Here is a 25,477-nt window from a genome sequence, read left to right as displayed (position 1 = left end):
TTACAATTCTCTCTCTCTCTCTCTCTCTCTCTCTCTCAAGTGTCTGATGTGTGCATGTGTGGTTGAGGGGCCAGAGGTCAGTGACACTGCAAAACTGGGTTCAGGTTGGTAGAGGTTCGGCTCTGCAGGGGAACTTGTTGACTGATAACACAGAAATTCAAGTGCTCCATTTCCTCTCTCATTTTGTATATCTTCTCTTGTGTCATCTATGCGACAGTCTCGAATGCTGTAGTGTTCTCTTTATTTTGGATGGTTCACTCAAATACCAAATATATCATAATTTAACACTGGTGCAAGGGACTTGTTTCTTGTGTTCAAATATCTTATTCTTAAATATCGCTTGTATCCAATAGTTTATGCACAGAATAGAATTATATTAAGGATAACTTATAGTAAGAAAAGTGAACAAATTCAGTTGCTATCTTTAAAGGGTTATCTCTGAGAACAGTGTATTCATAGTTAAGTTATCTTTAAAGGGTTATCTCTGAGAAATATAGTAATGAACAAATTCAGTTGCTATGTTGCGTATTTGCGGGGGCATGCTAATATTTTGTTTTTCGATTGACTTTTTTTTCAAGAGCGTTACAAGTTCATATTCAATCTATATATATTTTTCTGCGTTGATATTGCACTTATATTAAAACCCTACATCGGTTCATACTTCTATTTTAACTCTTTGTAATGTAATTATGTAAACCTTGAATACTCTAACGTTGAGCTAAAGTCGCTTTTGCCACAAGCACAGTAATCAGAAACAACACCGAAAACATGGGCACAGAAATGACACACACAGTATTATTGAAGAAGAGGCAATTCTAGCAAGCCTGGCACTGACAGTTGGCCACACCATTGAACATGCTTTGGAGTTGTAGAAGTTTGGCAATGGGAAATTGAGTTTCGTTTGACCGAGAAAATGAAAGTTGACTGGACGAGAAATTGGTGTTACCAATACGAAGAAAGAATATATATAATTTACTTAATGTAGCAATGGGGAGGGGAAGCAGAGGGAGCAAAACCGAGAGCAAACACTTTTGTGAGAGTGCGTGAAGGAAACTGTAAGAAGTGGGAGGAGGTGAGGTTTGGTCAGAGGCTCAGAAGAATCACAGCCCTTTTTACTTGTCCATCCCTTCTCTGGACGGTAATAATATTAATTAATGTCAAAGTAAAAGTAACCTCCTTACTTGAAGTTACAGTTTCACCCATGAGGGTTTAAAAGATGATTCATTTTCCATTGTGCTTCTGTTTGTTTTCTGTTTTCTGCTTAAGGGTGCGTTTTGTTTGGTGCTATGATTCTTGAACAAATAGTTTTTCATAAATTGTTTGAATACAAGCGATAGTCTAAACTACAAAGGGATGAAGATTTCTCACATACACACATTATCAAGGTGTCACAGGAATTTCAAACCTAAGATCACTTGGTATGCAAATCAAGGCTTTTTTCTACTCGGCTAGACCTCGTTGACAGTTTTTTATAAATTTAAATAATTTACAAACAGAAACTTGCACTCTGCACCATGAATGTCATATCAAATTTTTACGTTTCTTTTTTAATCTAAAATTATTTATTTTTCTGCAAAATCAACTGTTCAAACTCTGTTTATGCCTCATTTGAGCAAAACTTTTATGCAAAGGCAGAGAGAGAAAGGGGCTCATCAAGTCATTTCACATTGATTTGGTATCATTAGCCAAGTAGGACCAAGCTATAAGCTAATGTTTGAATTGCACATTTCTAAAACAGCTGAGGCACATTTTTCTTTTGACCAGATCAGAAGCATAGAATTAACTTATAATATTCAATGAATCCTTGTTTGCAAATCCCATCAACACCAGTCTTAGTACTGTGAACCAAGAAAAGAGATGTAACATGATGTTGAATGAGCACAAAACTATTAGAAATAGACAAGATTAGAGAAAGTAGCTACTAAAACTATTCTTGAAGACTTGTAAATATAGGCATCCCAAGTTTTGAAACTAGATTATATATACGAACCCAGTGTGGTTGCTCTGGTTCACCTTATCAGTAACCACATTCAGATTTCTAGGATACAACAAATGATGTACAGAAATATTATAAACCAAAGCACCAATTGCTTGGCTCAGTTTAACTTTCAAAATAATTAAGAGGATCTGAAGCAGTTATGCTATAAACTAAACAAATTTAGTGGAGGGATGTCTTCATCCTTTTGTATTATTTCTTCTGCAGCATGCCCGAGCAAACCAGATTCCTTCTGACGCTGGTTTTTTTTTTTTTTTTTTCCTGTAACTTACTCTTCGAAACTTATACTTCTCAAAACTGAGTAATTAGACAAAGTCTGGCTGGCCTGTGGAAGTCAAGCAACGATGCCACATTCGGCTGTTAGGATCTATCAGCCTGGGATGAGAAATGACCTCAGGAATTGGAAGGTATACATAATGAGTGTTGCATGTGCCGACTGTGATTCCACTATACCCAGCGAATGCACCATGAACCTGTTGTAGACATGCATGCGTATTGAATGTAGTTCAGAGGAGATACCATAAAAAAAAGGTCTTGTACTTATTTGTTTGTGTGTGTGTAAGTTTGGGTGTTGGAGAGAGAGAGAGACTCACAGCATTTTGTCCTAGCACAGCACAAAGAATTCCATCTGATGCATTTGCACGACATGCACGGATCATGTATGTGGGGTCTATATACTTCACATCAACAGGAACACCAGCTTCTTTAAAATATTTTTTTGTCTGGCAGATGATTGTAGATGGTTACAGACACCACAAATGTTTCAACCAAATTATGAACCGAACAATTAAATCAGAGGAATTGAATTATCAGAATGTCAGATAATTCATATGAAGAGAAACAAAAACTGTTAATTTTTATGAATAACAAAAGTAGGATCAAGACTCAAGAAGACAAGAGTATTGGCTGGTACACAAGCATATTAAAAGTCCTAATGTGACTCAAGATCACCACCATGAGTAAGATAAACATGTTGTGTGTTGGTGACCAAGCACGTTGAGACTCGCGAGAGTCAGAGATTTAAGCATATAAACTGATAAAGCTTATGAGCTTCCATATTAACATCATGCATCTATATTGCAGAACTTTGTTAACAGTATCTGAATGTAGTTCACACCTCACCACTGCCTATGTTTATTGTCAAGCCCAAAACATGTCAACTCCAACAAATATATGCACGGCTTGAAGGATTGTACAAATAAATCCAAAAGAGCAATTTGCATCTTCAACCCCATTGAACATGGGCAGGGCTGTCAACATGGCTGAAAGAACCCTAGTGATACAGGACTACGGTATGAGACTTGAATCGAACATATGGCTCCCTTTCCCAGACATAGGGAAAGATGGAGTAAACAAAGTAAAATAGGAAAGAGAATTTGTGCACCATGTCTAATATAGTGGTGGAACATGGTTTGTAATATTAAGGCGAGTTGACAAGCAGAGTTTCGTCATTGTTTGATGAGAGTCTTAAGCAAATTTAGGTCTAAATAGTATAACCCTATCCAAATTTCCTGCAAAACGGCACATTGACTATTGTCTCGTCAAACGATGACGGAATCTTCTCAATTATTTAATGCATAAAACCTTAACCCAATCATTGCGCACACGATAAATCTGTGAAGCACTTACTGAGAAAAAGAAAAAGCCTGACAGCATGGTACAAGTCTAAAATTGAGTTGGAAGTTCTCATATGCAATGGAAACCATCATAGCCTTAAAACAAAATCACCAACCTCTTGCTGAATATGTACGCCAATATCCCCAAATACAACATTACCAGATGCATCAGTAGCATTGGTTTTCTGTAGTAAATTCTGCATAAAAATAAGCCTACAGCACTCAGCAATTTCACTTGGAAGATAAGAAAAGCATCAACCATAAAAATAATAGAAAAATTAGTTTGCATGATTTGGACATGGAATCCAAAGGGAGGAAATTATCATTATTCTTATCAGTTAAATATACATTCACCTACAAGCCAAAACAAGACTTGAAGTTATGACTCTGACTCACCTGCCCTGCTCCCTCTGCTACACAGACCACAGCTGATCCCTTTGTTTGAATTAGGTATTTCAGATGGTGCAAAATACCATGAGGACCGTGCATTTGAAAAGGTACCTTGGATGCGCATATATGACTAGCATCAGTGTATGTTTGGAAAAATATGTAAATAGGATATATCAATAGCATCAGTGCAGTCTAAGTACCTCAGGTATCAAACATATGTCAATTTGTCCACTAGACAGGGATGCGTGCATTGCTATGAATCCACTGCTACGACCCATCAGTTTCACAATGCCAACGCCATGGTAAGCACTATGTGCCTATTACAAGATTCAGAAGAAAGATCAGCTTACCATGTAGACATCACTGCCAGGAAAACAGTTGAGCAGAAGCCTTACATGAACATAAATCCATGCATGAGCAGTAAAAATGATATTGAATAAGTAACATAAGTATCATAACTTATTTCTACCTCAATATATGCTGAACTTATTGCCCGTTGTGCTTCTTCAACAGCCGTATCAAAACCAAAAGTTTTGTCCATTAGCAAAATATCGTTGTCTATGGTTTTTGGCACACCAACTACAGCCACTCTTAACCGTCTTTTACGGCACTATAAGAAAAATAGGAAAAAAAAAAACAAATAAATTAGAACTTAAGAAGATTAAGGCAAACGAAAGAATCAAGCATTCAAACTTAACAAAGACTACAAGATTGTCACAAGTTGGGACCCAATAAAATCCCTCCACAGAATTTATGTTAATATTCCAGGTACATCTTTCCCAACCTCTACCAGCATTGGCTAAGACGTTTTAATAACAAAATAAATTATCAGATAGACTATCCCAAACTAATATCTTATGCAGGTCCTATGTGCGCAAAGTTAGAAAATTATTATTATTTAATTAATAAATACCAGATCCCACATATGACATGGTGCGCCAGGTCAGTACAGATCCTCAAGCTTACCAACCTCATTGTGTATTGCGTCAGCTCCAGCATGTGTGCCATTTCCACCCAAAACAAAAAGCATATTGATTCCTCTTTCCTGATATCAACAAGCAAATACATATATCATAAAACCTTCTAGGAATCATGATGGTTCACTATTACCAATTTTCTCAAAAGAAGCTTTTCAGATAATCACCTCCAAACTGTCCACCATTTCACTAACACTGGGACCTCCACGTGAAACTCCTAACAAGCTTCCTCCAGAAAGATGAACATTTTGAACCACTTTCCTTGATAGCTAATAATCAAATCCAGTTTCAACGTATTAGTCTACAACATAAATGTATTCTTGTTGTAAACGAGGAAACATATATTTGTTGTAGAAGCATAGCAATGCTGCAAGAGAATATGTTGATTGAATGGTTCATACTAGATGTCTACTTGCAAGGAAAAAAACAACAACTTACTGGCATTTCAGCTAATTCTTTGTCAGAAAATCCGCGGTAACCATAAGGAATCCCCACAATCTTTTTTACTCCATATATTTCAAGTGTAATGACAATCTGTAGAACATATATGATTCAAGTATGTTAAATACAATACGTCATAAGTATGAATACTTAAGGAGCATATAAGGAAAACAATTAGGGAAGATGCTAAGCTCCAATCATGTGTTTGGTTAAGGAGTACTTCTGGGCCATCCATATCACGTGTTTGATTTCAATGTGGGAACGGAAAACATGTTTTATCAGCAATTTAAGAACGACAATTTATAATACATCATATGAATTATTAAATATACCAATTTCATCAAATAGTACTTCAGGGCCAGTGCTGATAAAAACCACAAGAAAAATACATGTACAATTACTGTTTGATGAAACTGACCTGTCTGATGACGTCATTAAGACCAGGGCATAGCCCTCCGCATGTTACAATTGCTGCTTTCACTTCTTCCGGTTTAAAATATATTTTTTCTCGAGGCCCGGCACGATGAACCCTGGAAATTTTGAACACCATATTCATCAGAAATCGCAGTCATCCAAATGAAAAGCCAGTATTGCACAGGGAGTTCATACAATATGTCGTAAGAAGAAATCCATAAGGAGTTAATATGATATGATTACATTCAATTTGCAATTCTTTCAAGACCTATCATAGCCCAACGTAGAAAATTTTGAAAAGCATAGAAACATGTGTGCTCCCTGCTGAATATTATATATAGCAAATTGATATGACTATCAGCTAATAACACTAAAAGAAAGTCGAAAAAGAAGAGTACTACATTCAGTTAACTCGTCGATCGAAGCATTGTTGAAGAAAATAACGTCAATTGCTTCAAAATCCTCTAAAGACACATGGCAACATGAGCGAGATAACAGCCATTCCAATGGACCACTCCTTGAAGCATTTCATGTGTCTAAAAGTTCAAACGATTCATTTTAATCCGTGGTCATCATCTTCTCTCTCACTCCCACAGTCCCACTCCACTCTACAAGTCTTCCATAATCTCTCTCTACTGACAGCTCAATCCTAGTAAATATATCCATTATCTCTCAACCCTCCAGCATCACTCTCCACTGACAGCTTGATCCTAGTAAATATCTCCATTACCTCTCAACCCCCCGCCCCCCACAACAGAAACAAAAACAAAACAAAGTTTGAGAAGAAAAAATATTTAAACCACATCAAGCATGCCCTTGAGATTTCACCCCGTAACCAATCCCTGTCAAAATGGCCTTGCAGAGAACCTATATGCAGTCCCCAAACCACCCACTAGTACTCACAGAAACAGATCTGTTTCTATATCTGATTGGCAAACCTCCAAGGAACAAAAACATAACCTCACTGGAAACCATCAACTTATTGCCACTGAATAGCTCACCTAGGAAATCCACAAGCAACCATAAGAGAGTAGAGAGAAATAATTACCATTGCTCCACCCACGTACAGTTAGGATCAATGCATTCAGCACCAGCAGATGTAGGTGACGAATAGTATATAGTCTGAAAATATTGAACAAAAAACAAAGCAACAGTCTTTAGCATTGCTCACATGGAAACCACATAACAGAAAAGAACAAAAAAACCATCATATTATTACAATTCAATTGGGTTCAACCTAAGCAACAAAAATAAAAAAGGGTACTCTCATAATGAAACGAAGGCCCAAAAAAAAAAAGTTTCTCATCATTTCTCAAGACTAGTAAACCCATCAATCAATCATTGACTGAAACAGACTATCACAAAGACTGGTACACTAAATAGTGGTTCAACAAGTTCAGATTACGAAATTTTGTAGAAACAGAGATTCATACAAGAATAATAGTTGAGTAATACTTATACATACCTTGAGAAGTACGCGGTCGTTGTTGTTTATGTAACCATGCCATTCTTCATCTGATGGGTAGCCCCCTGCAAAGTCTTCTATCACCGGAGTCCTGCAACATAAATTCAAGCAATTTCAGGCACTCAGAACTAAAAATTCAAAACTAAAGAACAAAGAAAGCAACTGAGTAAGAGAGAGAAGTGACCTCATCCTGAGGCAGAAGGTGGAAGGAATGGGAACAGATTCGGGGAATACGTCAGTGATGTGAGGGATGTTGAAGCGCCTCTCGAAATCCCTCTGGAACTTGGATTTCCAGTCAGGATCGCTGAAATCGATGTCCTTGTTGTGGCTCTTGCTCTGAGCGAAGACGACGCGGCTCTTCTTGGCAACTCCATTGGAAGCAGGCAGCCTCAGAGATGGCGAACTCGGATGCGAAAGTCCATGGGAAGCGCGGTGGTGGTGGAGGGCGGCGAGTCTGGGGGCGATCGCAGCATGCGAGAGAGTGCCCATGAAACAGAGATTTCGAGGCGCAGAGAGCTTCGTTTCGATCAATGCAAGTGTTTGGAAGAGTTGCACAGAGAGAGAGAGAGAGAGAGAGAGAGAGAGAGAGAGAGTAAATTAAAGAGAAAATACAAAGTAACGGGGAAGGGAGGGATGCCGTACGAGCTGACTTGGGAAAAGCTTGGGAGAAGTAGGAAAAGCTTTAGTCCAAGCTGTCAAATGTAGGGCCTTGGTTATGGAGAAACGGAGAGAAAGCCTTCTGTTTTTTGGCTCTCTCTTTGCCTACCTACCGTCCGCCTTGCCCTTTTCAACGTTTGCAAAATGCCGGCTTTTTGTTTTGTTTTTTTGCTTTTGGACTAAAGCTTTGTGATTAGGTTGTCATTCCTATTATTATTTAATAAAATTTGGAAATTTCTCCCATATTTTTAGTGGAGTCCATGCTTGCATGTTTTAAGTCTAGCTATTGTTTAACTGTTTTCACTTCACTTATTACGCCGTGTTAGAGGTTGATTTTTTGTTTTAAAAACTGTATTCATTTGCATTGTACATGAAAATTTAAAAACCAAATTAACTACTGCTTTGATTTTAGCCATAGTTAATAAGGGAAAGAGCGAAACTTACACACACAGGTACGATGAGGCTTAAATATGCTCATAACCATTTGGAAGCACACCAAGTCCGAGTCAATCCAATTAACACCCAATTGGTAAAAAATAAAAGTTTAATTATTAGTAAAAAAAAATTATATCAAGCCGTAAAAATTATTTGTACTTTGGCATTGCATGCCCGAGTTGAAAAAGCTGACATATTCATAACTTGTGGGTTATTAATTAATTACAATATTCAACCCTAATTTCCAAAAAATACAATATTCAAGCCAAGAAAGTCCACTGTTTTCTGAAAAGGTGGCACATGACTTTCTCATTTTCTATTCCAAAGAGCCCACTTCGGGTTCGTTGGTTGGCAATCGGACCATGTGAATACCAAACTATGTGGGTTTGATTGGTGTCTTTTACACAATGCCAAAGCTGCTTAGCTCAACTGCCCAAGCTTGTATTGATTTCCACTTAGCTCCATTTCTCTTTAAAAACATATCTGGTTTGAATTGACTTAAAGCGGGCAGTGCCAATACCATATCGACACAACCGAAAACTGTTTGGTTGGTAAGAAAATCTTGAGAAAATGATGTTTGATTTACACCTCCAAATCAATTTTGAAAACAGTGAAACTGAATGATTCAATAATAAGGCAAAGAAATGATATTTGACGTGCTGCTAATTTGTCTCATTTTGTGGCATCTGTAAAAAATAAGATGAATTTGAGTTGACAACAACCATACAAATAATTGCGTAGATGGGTTGGTGTGCTTGTGTAGATGGGTTGGTGTGCTTGTAAACGTAAGCCTAACAAAAATAGGATTTATGGAGTGGACTCCATGGATGATAGGGTTGGAATCAGCCTCTAAAAGACATTTGTTAATTGGATCCATCACCCCCTTGGTCACTATCAAAGCCATAAGTATAAAAACATAACTCCATTTAAATTATGATTACATGTAAGTTTATCCCGGAAATATGACGGATTGCATTAGGACATAAGGAAGCATAATTTCTTGAATATGCTCGACTTTTATTCTATACATACCACCACATATGCAATTGTTAAAATTTTAATTTGCTAACCGATCGCTCCCTCCAACTTAAGTTCTTTTGCTCCCCAATCTTACTCTTCTAAGATTGGCATGGGTAATTAACACCATCATTTGTTTTTCTTTACAAGTTTCTCACACTAAAATTGCTTTGGATCTCATGTTCAACTTATGCCTCTTGAAGAGGTATGGAAAGATGATTTATCTCTTATATATGAATTATCTTTTTGTCCACAGTTCTAATATATTTTTTTGGTTAATCAATGTTCATTAAAACCCCAAAAATAGGAAGCAAACAAAATAGAGAATACAAGGGCCAAAAAGGCCAAATGCAGAAATAACCATAAGCACAGAGAATATTAGAATAAAAACCAGTACAGTCTAGTATAACAAATCTTCCCCACACAAAATCAAAATAAAATACAAAACAGAGCCACCGTCCCTGCAAAGGCACCGGAGACCGCACCAATATGGCCACAAGGACGGGATTCACATCCTCTACACTGAACAGCATAGCTGCACATAGAGACCCACCGATCTTACGCCAAGAATAAAATTCCCCCATAAACAGAAAAACATCAGCACATGAGCATTCTTCCAAGAGTCACCTTCTGCTTCACACCCAAGTCTGCATGTGCACTAAGGAGAAAACAGCAACCAATCACAACAAGATTTGTAACCATAACACTTATACTTGTGGATATGTTGATTCTAATTGCATTAATGTGCAGATAAAAGTAAGTATTTTTGTGTGTATGTTAATGAGTTGTTAAGAATATAATTACACAATAATAAACTTAATTAATGGTTCAGATTCATTTTATTCTTATTCAAATGATTTAGATTCACAGTCTGTCAATATAAGTAGATTAGTATTTTACAAATTCGTTCATAGGCACTTCAACTTACATCAGCCCAAGGGAAGGGTAACTATCCGTAGGCCCATCACGTGTGTGGGTTGATTATGCTTCAAGACCAACCCAACATTTGATTCCTTCCAAGTAAAGCAGTTTTTTATTTTGAGAAATAATCTCCCTTTTCTTATTCCCCAACACAACCAAATTACCGCTTAATTTGAGTTCAAACTTAAAAAAATAAAATTAGAGCCAACAATACTTTTATAAGATTAATTTGAGTTCAAACTTAAAAAGAAAAATAAGATGAATTTGAGCAGACAACAACCATATAAATAATTTGCGTAGATGAGTTGGCGTGCTTGTAAACGTAAGCCTAACAAAAATAGGATTTATGAAGTAGACTCCATGGATAATTTACAAGTTTATCCCACTAAAATTGTTTGACTATGTTTACATCTCAAGTTCAACTTATGCCTCTTGAAGAGGTATGGGAGGGATGAGTTATCTCTTATATACGTGTTATTTTTTTATTCACGGTTCTAGTATTTTTTTTGCTACAAAAATGAAGGTTCGTTTCATAAACATGGGGCAATTACAGAAAGTTGAGCAGCAAATTCACCCCAGTGGCCAGAAACAATGAGCCAAAGAAATTGAAACAGAAATATCGGCTCACTAGAAGCCATAAACATACGAAACCATCACATCATCAAAACCATTGCCCAAATAGAGCCTAGCTACCGTCACTGTTAATGAGTTGTTAAGAATATAATTACACTATAATCAACTTAATTAATGATTTAGGTATCTTAAACACTGATATTATGGAGAGAAAAAAAAAATGTGAAATAGTATTTCGCAATATTCATAGGCCCGTCATGTGTGTAGGTTGATTATGCTTCAAGACCAACCCAAACATTTGATTCCTTCCAAGTAAAGCAGTATTTTATTTTGAGAGACAATCTCTCTTTTCTTATTCCCCAACACAACCAAATTACCTTCCAGTAATTTTTAATTTGGGCTGAGATATTTGGCGCCAAAATAACGTCTCTAACGGCCATTTCTCACTAAGGCAACCCAACTTATGTCGTCTTCATTCCAACCACAAATGTCTAAACCACAGGTCCCATTCACAGCAGTCCCAATCGCTCTGCTAGGGTTTAAAATGGGTTGATTTGAAGCACAAGAAGACATGTAACGTAGCACAAGACACAAAGTACAAAGTATGGACCAGCAAGGAAAATGCAACAATTCAGATATACTAGGTTCCTTTGATTTCCATGCTATTTGGCTAACAAATTCTTAGTTTTTCATGTGCTCTTCTTGCGGATCTTATCCAACTTCGGTGACCCTTTCGTGGGTTTTGCAGATTTTTCGACGCTGCATTCGAACGAGGCCACGAATTTAATCAACAGCACCGATGCTTGGCTGGTGACACATAAAGAACTAATCCCCCTTATTATTTGTTACTGAATTCGTTTATGCTAGTTAAATTTGAGTACATTGTTTAATTTCATCATGTAGTAATGTAGTTGTGTTATGGTATAGTTAAAGGAAAAGCCTGGGGCCTTTATCTCAGAAGAAGAGCTGAAGATTCGGAGTGAGGTCGAGATGGATATAGAGAGAGACTTAGAGGAAGAAATCAAAGATGGAATCTGCCATCTTGCTCTGAGATTGCACAGGCTTTATCAACAACAAAAGGAAAGAAGATCAACTTCTGCTGCTGGAGATGAAAGAAAGATGAAGAAAGCATTTTGTGAGGTGAATATAAACATAAAAATGGAAGGGGGAACCAGGATTGAAATAAAAGAGACCAAGAAACCGGCACCTCCTGATCAAAAGGGTAGTGGTCCTAATTGGTCTGGTTCAAGATCAGAAAATTATATGCAACCATTTGTGAAGATGCCTAGAAATTCCAAGAAGTTTGATTGGGCCAAAACACTGAGGTCAAATGTTGGCCCTGTAGCCTTCACAAAGAAACAATGGCAGCCCACATGAACTTGTTAAGGGGCTTGACAAAGCAAGCATACACATAGGGTACTGATAACGGCTTCTCTCAACTGGGATGGAAAGTTAGAGATTGTTTTGGTTTGTTAAGGGTCTGGACTTGAGGTCTCTTTGACATGACAATAATATCAGTGCTGTTGGGAAGTGCTGATGAGACCTGTGATTTTTTTATAAGACATATAAATAAGTTGTGGAATGCTATGTAAACTCAATTTCCAAAAAAGAAGAGTTAAAATAAAATTTGCAATGTAAACTACTTTGTTTTTGTTTTTAATTGAAGATAGAGAAGCAACCAGAGAAGAGTAAATGGATATTCGTAATTCTAGTGGTCAAGAGTATTTATTCGTAGATTCATTGTATGCAGAATATAGTCGTGGACTAGTCAAGTTTCAGCCGACTTAACATTTTTCCTCCCCTCTAAATATTAGCCCATATCTTCATATCCCAACCCATAATATTTTTAATATTTTGAAATACATTTTTGTTTTATAAATGGGGACAAAGATATCTTCCAATATTTACTGATCATCATACCAACCTATAGTTGATATTATTTGACCTACTTACTTTCACACCAAGAAGGGGAAACAAGGCATCAATTCGTGAAGGTTTTATGCCTGTGGCCCAGCAATATTTTGTGTGCATGAGTGAGTAGTGGCCCTAGTGGGTTGTCTCACATTCACATAAATACATGAGCTCCATAATTTTGTGTTGAGTTGAGTGAATTTGAATTTATTAAAGGATCTGTCATTAAAATGGTCCACAAAGACAGGCACTATTAATCAGAGTCATTCTATAGTATGAAGAACTATCTTTTGATCGTCGGATCAAACTAATTAATTTAATTTAATGGCTAATTAATTTGATTCAACAGTTAAAAGATAAGGTTTCATATAAGGATCTCGCTATAGAATTCTACCTATTAATCAACCAAGTCAAAACAATAAATGAATTATTAATTCCTTTTTTATAAATTAAAGGCCCCTTTGCTAACTATTACAATTTTTATTTTTATTTTTTATTTTTTGTGTTATAGTATAGAGGAAAATGAGATTGAGAATGGGAATAAGGATGAGATTGAAATTGTTTTCCCTTTCAAGTTTTTGTTTGTACTTTTGTAACTCTTCCCTCCTTCTCAGTGTCCCCTCTTAATCTCATATCCACTCTCATTCTCACTTCCATTCTTCCTCTTTTTCCTCTATACTCTAGCAAAAAAAATGAAAATGAAAATTGAAACGGTTATCAAACGGGCCCTAAGTAAATGTCATATTATTCGAAAACATTATATATTGTTAAACACACACACAAACAAGGGTGCAATGAAGATTCAAATATGAGATCACCGGTCTACAATTCAATGTCATTTTTCACTGAATTAGACCTCGTCGGCGTCAAACTATTAAATTAAATTATTAATTATGTGTATTTTTTATTTTCTTGATATGAAATATTGAGGTTCGAACTTAAAATGTAATTCAACTCACCCAACTAAACCAATTATTAGTTTGTATATTAATTAAAAAGAACATTTCCTGCAAAATACTAGTTGGTGTCTTATTAATTGTGTAGGTAGACATGATATTAAATATGTTTTCAAAGACAATGAGGGTGTGGGCCTGGCATCTCCCCAAGACATTAGTAGTAGAATCACACCAAAAGTTGAAAACATCAAAACTCTTTGGAGGTTGGATTGAGTAGGGACAACAAATTTAATTGGTCAGGCAGACCAGAGGCCCCCAGATTTAGAATTGGTGTGTACCATTGAATGGTCTTAATCGTTTGACTGTCAAAAAGGTATCATCAAATCTAAAGTATATATCAGGTGCCAATGCCAAACCCAACTTCCTTTCAAACTTTTAAATCTTACAATCCTCTTCAAGGTTTTGCTTTCCGAAGTTGGATCATCCAAAAGAATCTTATCAGGCCCCCTCCCTCCTCTTCACCTTCTCCTACAATGTCTTATTTCTGCTCCTTGACTCATCTATGACTCTATGCACGTATAGTTGTTAGGTTCACCGACTGAACTTCTTGGTAAGTTTATTCCCATGTCTAATCGCACAAGATGGCACGTACGCTTTGAAACATGTAATATGCCAGCCAGGTGTCGCAATGTATGTTCAAAGTGCCAAGAGTGATCAATTCAGTCAACAAAAACTAATCCAACCATTATTGGCAAGTCAGTTATCAGCTTTACTAATTTTGACCATGAACCAGAATTGATATGATGATGACCACCAAGTTCTAGGGTTTAGGCATAAAGCTAGCTAGAATTTCATTGAAGTGCCTAAAGCAGCAGCTAATTCCTTGTATAAGACAACAAGTTTCCTTCAAGGTTGCGAATATTGCTTGATCATTTCTAATCTAATCACACTCTTGTCTGTCTGCATGAATGTCAGATCAGGAAAATCGATATGCTTAGCCGAAAGTGCAACCCATTCCCCCATGCTTATGAATTGATGCTTGTTAAATCATCTATCTATCTTACAAACAAACTGCTCATAGCAGCAAAGTGTTTTTTTTTTTTTTTTTTTGTCCTTTTCTTCTTAATGCCAAAAAGAAAGAAAATTATGAAGAGAAACCCGAGAAACTCCTCATTGTTATAGCCACATGAAAGCCTACTAAAATTGTAGGCAGATGTAAAATTCCAGCACAAAATGTTCAAAGATTTAGAATTAAGTCACCCTTTTGTTTTTGTGTTTGGGCAAGAAAAGGGTTTGATGAGCGCACCGGCCCTTTTTCGAGGTAGCAGAAATGACAACATGGGAATCAGAAAGCAGGCTAGGATTCTCAAATTCTAATATAGTTGCTCAAAGTACAATAAATACATGGAAATTCTTATCAAATTTGCAGGAATTCAATTCTATCTCTGCAAGCCCTTGCATCTTTTGATGAGTCTATTTAACTTAGGGATTTTAACCGCAATCGTCCTGAACTTATTTCCGAATTTTATTTTAATCATTCAACTCGTTTTTAAGTCATTTTAGTCCTCCAACTCTCACGCATATTCTAATTTAGTCATTCCATAACATTTTCTTTTCAGTTTTTAGATATCTAAATTAACGGTTTTAAGCTTCAAATAGTCGGAAAAATTCACAAAATTTGAAGGAATGACTAAATTGGAACACGCGGGAGAGTTGGAGACTAACTCAAAATGAGTTGGAGAACCAAAATGAATCTCGGATATAAGTTCATGGATCATTACGGTTAAAACCCTAAAAATTAGTAGACCATTGCAACAACTTAATGCATTGAAGACATATTACAACTCTAGATCTTTAATTAATTGCAAAGTTAACCACATTAGTTTCACAGCAGATTTCCAGTTAATATGTGATGACTTTTGGACCAAAAGTTCCCTACTTGGCTGAACTTTGAATGCGCATAGGAGGAAGAAAAGACAGTCCATGAAAAATGAAGCATTTGACAAGGGGATGGATTATGTGGGATGATTTACAACCGTCTGAATCTGCTAATTTGAACTTTGACCAGATTTCCCAATAAGTCCATGGACCACAATGCAGCTTTAACTGATGTTGGGGTTCCACCAAAACAAGTAAAGCATCTTCAAGGATCTCATCTAGGTAAGCTTGGACTCTCACAAGAAGAAAACCTCCAACAAAAGTTTTATATATATATATATATATATATGTATATATTTATATCTTTCTTGCTAGTAAACTTGAGACATCAAATGCTAGAAGTAGAACAAGTAAAAGGACCCAAGAACAAGCACACCTCACAATTTCAAACCCTGAAAATGGAATTTGGTCCTCCTGAAAAATTAAGCTGAACCATGACTATACTTTACAGGCTGAGCCAGTCAGATTTGTTAATTAATTACCACAGTTAAACACTAATTAAAGAAATAATTAAACTTCAATAATCTTAGATGGGTGTGTGTGTTTATAGTAGAGAATTAGAAGAAGATTTAGAAAGATTCTTGGAAAGAATGCTATCAACCAACCCTAAAAGATCTGCAGTTGAGGGAGCTGCAGACAAAAGCTCTGTGTCCCCCTCCCTCTTGTGTACATTTATTAAGAGTTTTTTTTGCTGCTGGGAGTGCGCCCACATGTTCCCTTTGAAGCAGATCGTTGAAATTTGGAAAAAGATAGAGAAATTAATAAAACGAAATATATATATATATATATATATAATATTTATATCTGCAGATAGATAGAGACCAAGCTTTGGATCTATCGACTTTCTCTCCAACATGGACTGAACCCACATTTTGGACTTGAGTTTCCATGAAAACAAAAACTACTGTTTCTCTAGCTGCTATATCTTCTTTCCCAAGAGAAAACAAAACAGTAGAAAAATGAATAGTATAATAATAATAATAATAATAATAATAATTGAATGACTTTGAGCTCTTTCTTTTCCTTCCCAAGGTGACCCCATCAGATCAGGGATATCAAACATCTGGGTTCTACCCTCTACACCAGACAAGCTCCATCATATGATTACATGGATCAAAGAAACCAACCTCATAAAATACTCTAAATTTTTCAAAAAGAAAGAAATTCATGGATATCAATAAATATTATATATATATATATATATATATTCTGCACTCATTACTGCAAAAGTAAAAGCAGTGTTTGCAATGCAAGAAAGAGCAAAGACAAAAACTTGGTAGCAGAAAGAAACAGACCAGAGAATATGAAAGCTAGGTCCCAAAGATCATCATCCCTTTTCAACTCGGGTTGGGTTCATCATTTGAAGGCCCTTCAGAAGAGCATAAGATCCAGACAAAGAGAAAAGAGAAAAAATTAAATTAAGCAGTGAAAAAAGGAAAGAGAAAAAGTACTGATCATTGAACTATAGCATCTCATACAATTAATGCTTCTCAACATAAAATCCAGAGAGTCTGAGATTCGTGGACGAAAACAAAAAGGCATGGGATTGAAGGGAAGAGAAGTAAATGAATGACACAGAAACGTACAAACAAACACATGTAAAAAAATATAAATAAAAGAGATGGTATATATAGAAAACGGAAAATGCAGCATGGATCGCACAAGTCTTGTTATTAAGACCACACAAAGCCTACGAACAGATGGTCCTCCCTCTATACTCTATACTCTATGATGATCATAACCAACAGCTAAACACTGCAAACTCATCAACATTGATCAACCCATTTAATTAAATTAGTAGGATGATTAAGCAAAGATATATGATTAATATATTTTACATGCACTAGTTAATGAAATGATCAAATGGGGCACATTCACAACAATGAGAGAGATTTCACACTCATCTAAATCAAGTGTTCAAATAACACGGATGATCATCACTACACTAGTCAATAAATTTAAGAAAAAAAGATTAAAAATAAAAAGAAACCCTAATTAAAACACTAATTAAAATCCCGGAAAAGCAGTAGAATTTCTCAACAAAGTCGGCTGCAGGCACATGATGATGATTTTTGTTCCTGATCAGTTTCGCCACCTTGACCAGAAGAAAATTACCTCTAGCTGATAAATCCTACTACAACTGCTAGAGCTAGCCAAGGGTTGTCCTAATTAAACTAATAAGTACAAAAGATCCAGAAGATCGGTCGACTGACAGAGAAAGAGAGAAATGATGAGATGAACATGAACAAGAATGATGATATACTTGTGGGTTTTGGGTTGTTTTTCATGTTCATTGTCTTCCTTGTTCTGGGTTTGTTTGGTTTCTAGCTTAACAAGCATGATCAGCTAGCTAGGGTTTCTTACCCAGAGTGTGCTTGTTGTTATGCATCCAAACCTTGAGGACGTGACGCTTCACTCCAGTCTCGTTGCAGAACTGCTGAATCGCCGGCTCGTCCTGCTTCTGAATCCTCCACCCCAGCGTCTCCGCCAAAGTCAACATCCTCTCCTTCTGCTCGGCCGTAAACTTCGTCCTGAACCTCTTCTTCCCGGAAGACGCCGTTCCATGTAAACCCCCTCCCATTCCCAAATCCCCTCCACCGCCGCCGCCTCCGCTAGGATTCGACATGTCGTCCTCCTGCTCCTCCCCCCTGCTATGGGTCCCGCCCCCTCCCGACGTCGAAGGCAGCGCCAGCGGCCTGTGGTGCGGTGCCACGTGGAGGTACCCTGCTGGCGTACGGTAGTACGGCGAGAACTGCGGGTGGTTGTGCTGCCCGTGGAGCGGCACCAGCTGCCCGTACGGGTCTGCGGTCATGAGCGCGAGCCCGCCCGGGTCGCCCTCCTTGCGGTGGAAGTTGCGATGGCAGTTGCAGGCGGCGCATTTTAGCGCGTCGAGCGTGCCCTCGGCACCGGCCGGCATGAACTCGCCGCAGCCGTCGAGCGCGTGGCCTCCAATCCCGACCGCGTGGTTCTTCAGGCACTCTCTGTACCTCGCGGCGCCCTTCCTCTGCTGCTGTTGCTGTTGCTGTTGCTGTTGCTGCTGCTGCTGCTGAGACGCCGCCGCCGCCGCCGCTATTGCTGCTACGCCCTCGGGTCCAGAACTCGACATTTTGACCCGGACGCCACCCGCTGAGTTTCCGAGCGAGTCGTAACTCGCCGCCATCTCCATCTCTTCGTCATGCTCCTCTTGATCCTCGAACTCCATATCAATTAATTAAGGGGAACCAAAAACGAAAAACCCCCCAGAAATTAATGAATCAGAGAATCAACCCAGAAAGAAAAACCCAAAAAGAAGAAAGAAGAAGAAGAAGAAGATAGCGAGGACTGAGTTTAGAGAGAGAAAGAGTAGAGAGAGAGTGTTTTTGTGTATGTGTCAGGTGTAAATTTGTAGTGTTATCTCTCCTCTCACACTCTCCTCAACACTTAGCTTAGCTCCCTGCAAAAGGAGCTTTGTCCACCTTCAAACCCCCTTCATATACTTTCCCGTTTTCTCAACCCCCACCGGCTACTCCCGGTTAAACCAGTCATTTTCACCTTCTGTCTCAGTTTTTTCACCGCGCGGTAAATTTCAGAGGTGGAGAGAGATGGGCTTGGGAGTGTCAGACTGCCACTGCTACTAGTACGAGTCTGAAAACAAAAAACAAAACAAAAAAAAAATATGAAAAAGAAAAATGAACGGAAAAGGCAAGGGATTTTTATTTTTTTTATTTTTTTCTGAAGTGCCCCACGCTCCCGGCAGCAAGAGAGGTGGTGGCGGCGCGTGAAGTGTCAAGTACTGTGGCAGAGGAGAGAGAGAGAGAGGGGGATGGTGATTGGGTGCGTGTGAGTATGTGTCAGGACACGGCATTACTTAGGAAAAAATAAATTGTCGGCATTTAAGGCAGCTGGGGGTACGTGCTCTCGTCTCCGACATGCGTGACGCGCTTTTTGGCGTCAAAATTCCATCTTTCTTATTCAAATATTTCTTTTCGTGTCTCAGAAAAGGAAGTGAATATTGGGTGCGTTTTTTGTAAACATACCCACTCTACGGTTTGGTGTTTGTGGGACACGCTTTTCTTCTTATTTTTATTTTATTTTATTTACTGACTAGAATAATGTTGGTCTTAAAAAAGAATGTCTTTTTCCATCCCAACACATAATCGTTCTTTTCCCTACACAACAACAACGAGATGAAATTAGTTTTTAGTTATTCCAGAAAAAGTAGATCAGATATTTTTTCCACATCTTTTTTAACCTACTTATTCCAAAAGTGTTACAGCAAAATCCTTATTTGAACGATTCGCTAGGACAATTTGTGTATTGTTTTTTTCTTAAGCTTATGTTGAATAGCCAATAAATAATTTGGTGCATTTTTTCCCAGAAAGTTTCTTAAAAGAAAAAATTCAATCTCAATATGATCACTTTAGGGGTCAAATCGTTGTTCCATTACTTAGTGTACTTCCATTCATTTGTCATGACAAAGGACAAGTAAGTGTAGTTACTATTCACGCGAATAGTATATGTCATAGTATTTTTTTTCCCCAACTATTGCCATAACAACTCAAGAACAATTACTATTTACATGGGATTAATTTTATTTATACGTATGAGATTAATAAATAAAAAATTGATAAGTATTTGTATTTAAAAAAACTCAGAATCTTTGGTATCTTTTCAGAATTTTTTTCAAATTTTTTTTTTCGATGACGTCAAGTTGGCATCAGTGCCCAAGGGCAGGAGGTCAGGTTGATCTTGTCTTGGACCTTGCCCGGGCTTGGTGGACCCCATGTGTTGCCAAGGTAGTAACAAACCGTTGGAGCTAGTTTTGGAAGCCTAAAGGGGCTTTTGTCTGGGTTGAGCTCACCGTTGAAAATACTCTTAGAATAGGACTATAAGTTGTCTCGTTATAGATCTTGAGTTCAAATTAAGCTTGGCTTAAATTTAGCTCATCTAAACTCAACTCGTAACATAAACAAGTCAATCCGAGCGTGGCTCGTTTAAGAAACAACCACGCTTGAGATTTGGTATATTTGGCTGATAAAGTTGAGTTCAAAGATCCTTTATATGAGCATTGTATTATTCGATTTGGCACACTGCTGAGGCTTGTGAGTTATGTTATGGTTGCCTGCCGCCATCCATGACTTAAGAAAATAAAAAATAAGGGCAGAAATAGTATGGTGACGAACAACAGAGAGACAAAGATGGTGAAACATTCGTGCATACTAAGATGAGTGGGTTGTAATTTTCAAAAGGTTTGAAATTAATAATGAGATTAGTGGAGTAGCAAATGATTTCACTTGTAGCTAGGATCTTGCCACTTTTATAGTAGTAGTATTAAAATGTGTTAAACCCTAATCATCAAAATCCAATTCACAACACGTGCATGCACAGTGCACATCACAAATGACTGATATATAACTCAACCAAAAATAATAATAATAACATTGTTAATTTAAGAAACCATGAGTCGAATATAATGTATGGTCGAGGAAGAAGTTCGAATTAATTATTATTATTTTTTTGTTGGAACTAAAGTTCATCCATAAAAGGGCATAAAAATAAGATTCAACAAATTGAGCTCAGCATCAATGCAATAAGGCCTTAGGTTTTTATCTTGAACTCAATCAATCGAATCCAATTATAATATAAATTAGATTAGATTGGATTGGATTGAATTTTCAACCGAAAATAAGAAGGCTAACGAGAAAACTCATAAAATAAAAACTTTTGAGAAAAATGAAAAATGAAAAAAAAAAAAATAGGAAAAAGAAACTAGCAAAAGCAAATGGGCGCACGTATAATGGCTTATGGCTGGGAGAGTCGCTGTTGTCCTTTTCGGGGTTGAGAAAACCATAAAAACCAGTATAATTGGTGATGGCTGGCAGTCTTATCACATGAAAATCAGAAATGGCACTGATTGTATTATTGTAGGGGGAGCTTTGAAGAAACTCATCCGCCCAACGCAAAGCAATGCCTTACCCGGGGGGGTCTGGCTGGTTGCTGTCTTTGAGTTTCAGCTAATTACCTCCACATCCATCAAAATGCTTTTGACCATTACCAAATTGACACCTCTTTTGTGTACCCTCCTCCTCCCTGTCCCTGTGACCTTTGATCCGACTGCATGCCCGCCAATTGCCTAATTTTCATGAATGTATTGTCAAATCTCTCTTCTTGAAGAAACAACTTGAACATTTTTAGTTTTTAAGAGAAAAAGAAACAAAAGGAAGAATGCTCATCACTTTAGTTTTCAAGTGTCATTTCATATCATTATTCTAAATTGGGGGTTTTATGGCCGAAATGGAATTCAACAGTTGACATCAACTACCCTTATACATGGACCAAAATAAATATAAAAAAATTAAAAACTACCCTTAGAGCACTTCTACTTATTTATCATAGAAAATGATCAGGGCAAGTAAAGACGATTGTTGTTCATGTGAATAGTATCTGCCTTAGCAATGTTTTGTTTTTGTTTTTCCACCTATTGCCATGGCAACCTAAGGACAATTACTGCTTTCATATGGGGTTAATTTTATTTATACATATGATATTAATAAATAAAAAATTACTAGGTATTTATTTTTAAAAATTTTGAATTTTTTGGTATTTTTTCAGAATATATTTTCCAAAAATTTTAAATTTTTTTATTTGCTGGCATCAGCGCCTGCATGTGGTAGGTTTAAATTACTAGGTGTAATTTTTTTTTTTTTGGATCATAATTATGTTGTAAATTGAACAATAGTTGATGGAGAAATTTGAAGAGAGAGGTAACATCATATTCAAATGATTTAGGAACTTTATTGATACCAAAGTGCGGGATGAAACATAATAGAAAATTGTGATAACAAATAAGAAAATATCATGTTTAAAAATAGTAAAATTATAAGTTGTATCAAATTAGGTCAAATTGAACCGAACCAAATCAAATGTTACACTTGCTTTTAGTGCGAAAGTGGAACCAAATTTATTTGACGAATTTAATTTAGCCCATTTAAACTTTTTTCGAACCTGCTCCCAAATATATATCACATAAAGTCAAATCAAAATGACAATAAAGAAAACTTAAAATGAGATATATAATATGTATGTATCTAAGACCACATTTTAAAAAAAGAAAGAAAAACCTCTATAAAAAAAAAAAACTCTAGCCGCACTTTGGTCTCCTTTCTCCTTGCCGACAACCAACAACAAGGAAGCTAAGGAGGGAGGTGGCCACTGCCCCTTATCCTCTTCGCCCATCTTCATCTTCCTCTCCTAATCTCTCCTGCTTTTTCTCCCATCTTTTCCTTTCCTCTTATCCCCTCTTCTCCTTCTTCAATCTAGATATGTTTCGATCTAGGTATGTTTGTTTGTTTGATTATTTTTGCAGTTTTCTAGGTGACTGGTGTTGTCTTTGTCTCGACAGTAGCGCAGTGAGTGATCTGGATTGTGTCTCTCCTTGGGAGGGTTGTGATATCTGGTGGCTAATGTTTTGTCTATGTTTCAACGGCGGCAGCAGCAGCAACTACGTTAGTTGTAGTTCTTGGGATGTGGTGCTCTTCTCTACTATGTGCCAACCAAAGTACCATGTTCGGTCATAGCTCATAGGAGGTTTTCTTTGTCCGGTTTTGAGTTGAAGTTGAGTACTTCTCAAGGGTCCTTTTATTGTTGTTTATGTGGTGACGCTAAATTGTGTCTCCCCTCAGGAGAGTTGTGATAGCTAGTGGCTGATGTTTGTCTCTGTTTCAATTGTGGTGGTAGCAGTGATACTGGTAGTAGTTGTTGAGATGTGTTGCTTTTCTCTACTTTGCACCGACCAAAGAACTATGCTTGGTTATAGAAGTTTTTCTTTGTCCGGTTTGGAGTTGAAGTGGAGTGATTCTTGGGATCCTTTTACTGTTGTTTATGTGTTCCTCCTGCGTGTTCTCTTATGATTTCTACTATGGTCTGCATTGCAATTTATGTGGGTGTCAAAGGACTATGATTTTGCTCATAGAAGGCTTTTTTTTTTTTTTTTTACAGTTGGGATGTTCTGCGGTCCTCTCATGTGGGTCTACTGTGTTAGTCTATAGTTGTGGTTCTTGTCGGAGGTCTATGTGTTAGTTTTCGTTTTGGATTTGTTCTTTTATTGTTATGGTCCAAAGTGACCAGAATCGGACTCTCTTGTTAGTTTAAAACATGTGCGGTACTCTTTTCTTCCCTGGAGATTGTCCTATAAGGTTGTACTAGGAAGGTTTTAACGAGGCCACTGTATCATGTCGTTCTTTGTACGTCTTTGGTTCTATGAATGAATTCTTTTTCTAATATATATATATATATATGTATATTAATAAAAGGAGGTGATTTTCTCACTCCTTTTTTCTCCATTGACACTTCCTTTTACTCTTTAAAAAAAAAAAATTACTTTTTAATCAATTTTGTTGTTTCTTATTCTATCCTTACCCTACATTAATTTCTTTTTTACTTCACTTTTATATTATTTCTTTTTATTTATACTTAATTTTCCAACTTACATTTCATATAATTTCTTATTTGATTAAAGGAAAAAAATATTGAAAATGGATTACAAGTTGGAAAATTAAGTATAAAGAAAAAGAACTAATGTAAAAGTAAAGTAAAAATAAATTAATATAAAATAAAGGTAGAATAGGAAATAGAAAGAGCAAAATTGATTAAAAAATAATAAAAAATAAAAGAGAGTGGAGAAAGATCCTTTAATAAAAAGATAAAAAGAAGTGGTGGTAGTAGTATGTAGGAGGATGAAGTAGTGTTGAAGTATGGTGGAATGGAAATGTCGTGGTTTTTGGGTTTCATGTGATTCCCGCCACCCCAAAAACAGCCAACGGTGGGGGGGGGGAGAAACGTCTGACGGGACGTGCTGACACCAAACACAGGGCACAGACATAGTGTACCATCATCAGCATCATCGTCATCACTCTCTCTCTCTCTCTCTCTCTCTCTCTCTCTAGCTAACTGTGTCTCTGTATTTGTGTTGTGTGCTTTGTGTATTTGTATGTAACGTTTGTCTGTGTCAGCTGGCGGGAAACCGTTCCCCCCCCCCTCTCTCTCTCTCTCTCTATATATATATATATATGTATATATATAAAAGACAGAATCAGGAAAACGACAATTCCATTGTCTTCATCTTCAACTATATTAACATATAATATAAATACTCTCATGAGAACACTGTTGAAATGATGAACGGAACGGAGCAAGGTAATTTGCCGTTGAGAAATGAAAAGAAAGTTTATAGAAAAGAGAGAATTGCGGGAAAAAGGGGGAGTGGATGTTGACAATACAAGAGAAAGAGTGGGGCGACCGTGATTTTCCATTTCTTATATTCTTTGGCAATCTTGGCATGGCAGCCTTTCTTTCTCTTCTCTCCTCTCTCTCCTCTCTAAACAACAGTGGCCCCCATCCCCTGCTTCTTGCTTCTTTCTTGCACCACCATCACCCCCTCCCCCCACCCAATAACCAAATCACCAACATAACCCATGATCTTCTTTGTCTTTTCTTGCTTGTTTACTTAACACAATAATATATTCTCTCTTTCTTCTGATATTGCATGTCTTTTTTTTATTTTTTTTATTTTAAAAAAGAAAAAAAGAAAAGGCTAGCCAGCGTAGCTTGCTATTTAGTTTTCTTTCTTTCTTTCTGATTTTCTTGTACACTATCATATCATTTCCATGCTTGGATTTTACAGCTCATTGAATCAGAAGATGGATGGGACAAATCATCAACAACAAACACACACATTATACACTAGCTAGCCAGCTTTGTTTCAAGAAATGATTCATCTTTTTCTTTTCATAATCATCAGTTTTCACTGAATTGGGTAATTGGGTTTTGACCTATTGTTGTTAACAAGTATT

General features: G+C 37.0%; 3 protein-coding genes across 5 annotated transcripts; 1 reads left to right on the top strand and 2 right to left on the bottom strand.

The window, feature by feature from the left end:
* Window positions 1-1,905: 1,905 nt before the first annotated feature.
* PFK5 (phosphofructokinase 5) lies at window positions 1,906-7,934 on the bottom strand. The gene is made up of 13 exons (XM_008237188.2): window positions 7,484-7,934; window positions 7,300-7,390; window positions 6,883-6,956; window positions 5,839-5,950; window positions 5,418-5,513; window positions 5,147-5,248; window positions 4,973-5,047; window positions 4,472-4,612; window positions 4,203-4,319; window positions 4,009-4,113; window positions 3,729-3,809; window positions 2,590-2,718; window positions 1,906-2,469 (listed from the first exon to the last, which is right to left on the bottom strand). Exons 1-13 carry the CDS (start codon window positions 7,786-7,788, stop codon window positions 2,302-2,304), a joined length of 1,596 nt encoding a protein of 531 aa, XP_008235410.1. The 5' UTR covers window positions 7,789-7,934; the 3' UTR covers window positions 1,906-2,301.
* A 3,514-nt stretch (window positions 7,935-11,448) lies between these two features.
* Window positions 11,449-12,636, top strand: LOC148920962 (uncharacterized). The gene is made up of 3 exons (XM_089042481.1): window positions 11,449-11,546; window positions 11,651-11,712; window positions 11,830-12,636. Exons 1-3 carry the CDS (start codon window positions 11,507-11,509, stop codon window positions 12,277-12,279), a joined length of 552 nt encoding a protein of 183 aa, XP_088898607.1. The 5' UTR covers window positions 11,449-11,506; the 3' UTR covers window positions 12,280-12,636.
* Window positions 12,637-15,511: 2,875 nt separating this feature from the next.
* Window positions 15,512-19,098, bottom strand: LOC103334228 (zinc-finger homeodomain protein 1-like). 3 transcript variants are annotated; one of them, XM_089042776.1, is made up of 3 exons: window positions 18,012-19,098; window positions 16,943-17,016; window positions 15,512-16,364 (listed from the first exon to the last, which is right to left on the bottom strand). In XM_089042776.1, the coding sequence occupies exons 1-2, from the start codon at window positions 18,847-18,849 to the stop codon at window positions 16,985-16,987; spliced, it is 870 nt and encodes a 289-aa protein (XP_088898902.1). In that variant the 5' UTR covers window positions 18,850-19,098; the 3' UTR covers window positions 15,512-16,364; window positions 16,943-16,984. The 3 variants fall into 3 exon arrangements, with proteins under 3 accessions (XP_088898902.1, XP_088899180.1, XP_088898660.1); XM_089043054.1 differs by having other exon boundaries at window positions 15,512-16,061; XM_089042534.1 differs by lacking the exon at window positions 15,512-16,364 and having other exon boundaries at window positions 16,822-17,016.
* Window positions 19,099-25,477: the final 6,379 nt, after the last annotated feature.

The sequence above is a fragment of the Prunus mume genome, linkage group LG1, assembly GCF_029339155.1.
Source record: "Prunus mume cultivar Tortuosa linkage group LG1, ASM2933915v1, whole genome shotgun sequence".
Classification (NCBI taxonomy): Eukaryota; Viridiplantae; Streptophyta; class Magnoliopsida; order Rosales; family Rosaceae; genus Prunus; species Prunus mume.
This window is presented reverse-complemented; position numbering and strand designations above follow the sequence as displayed.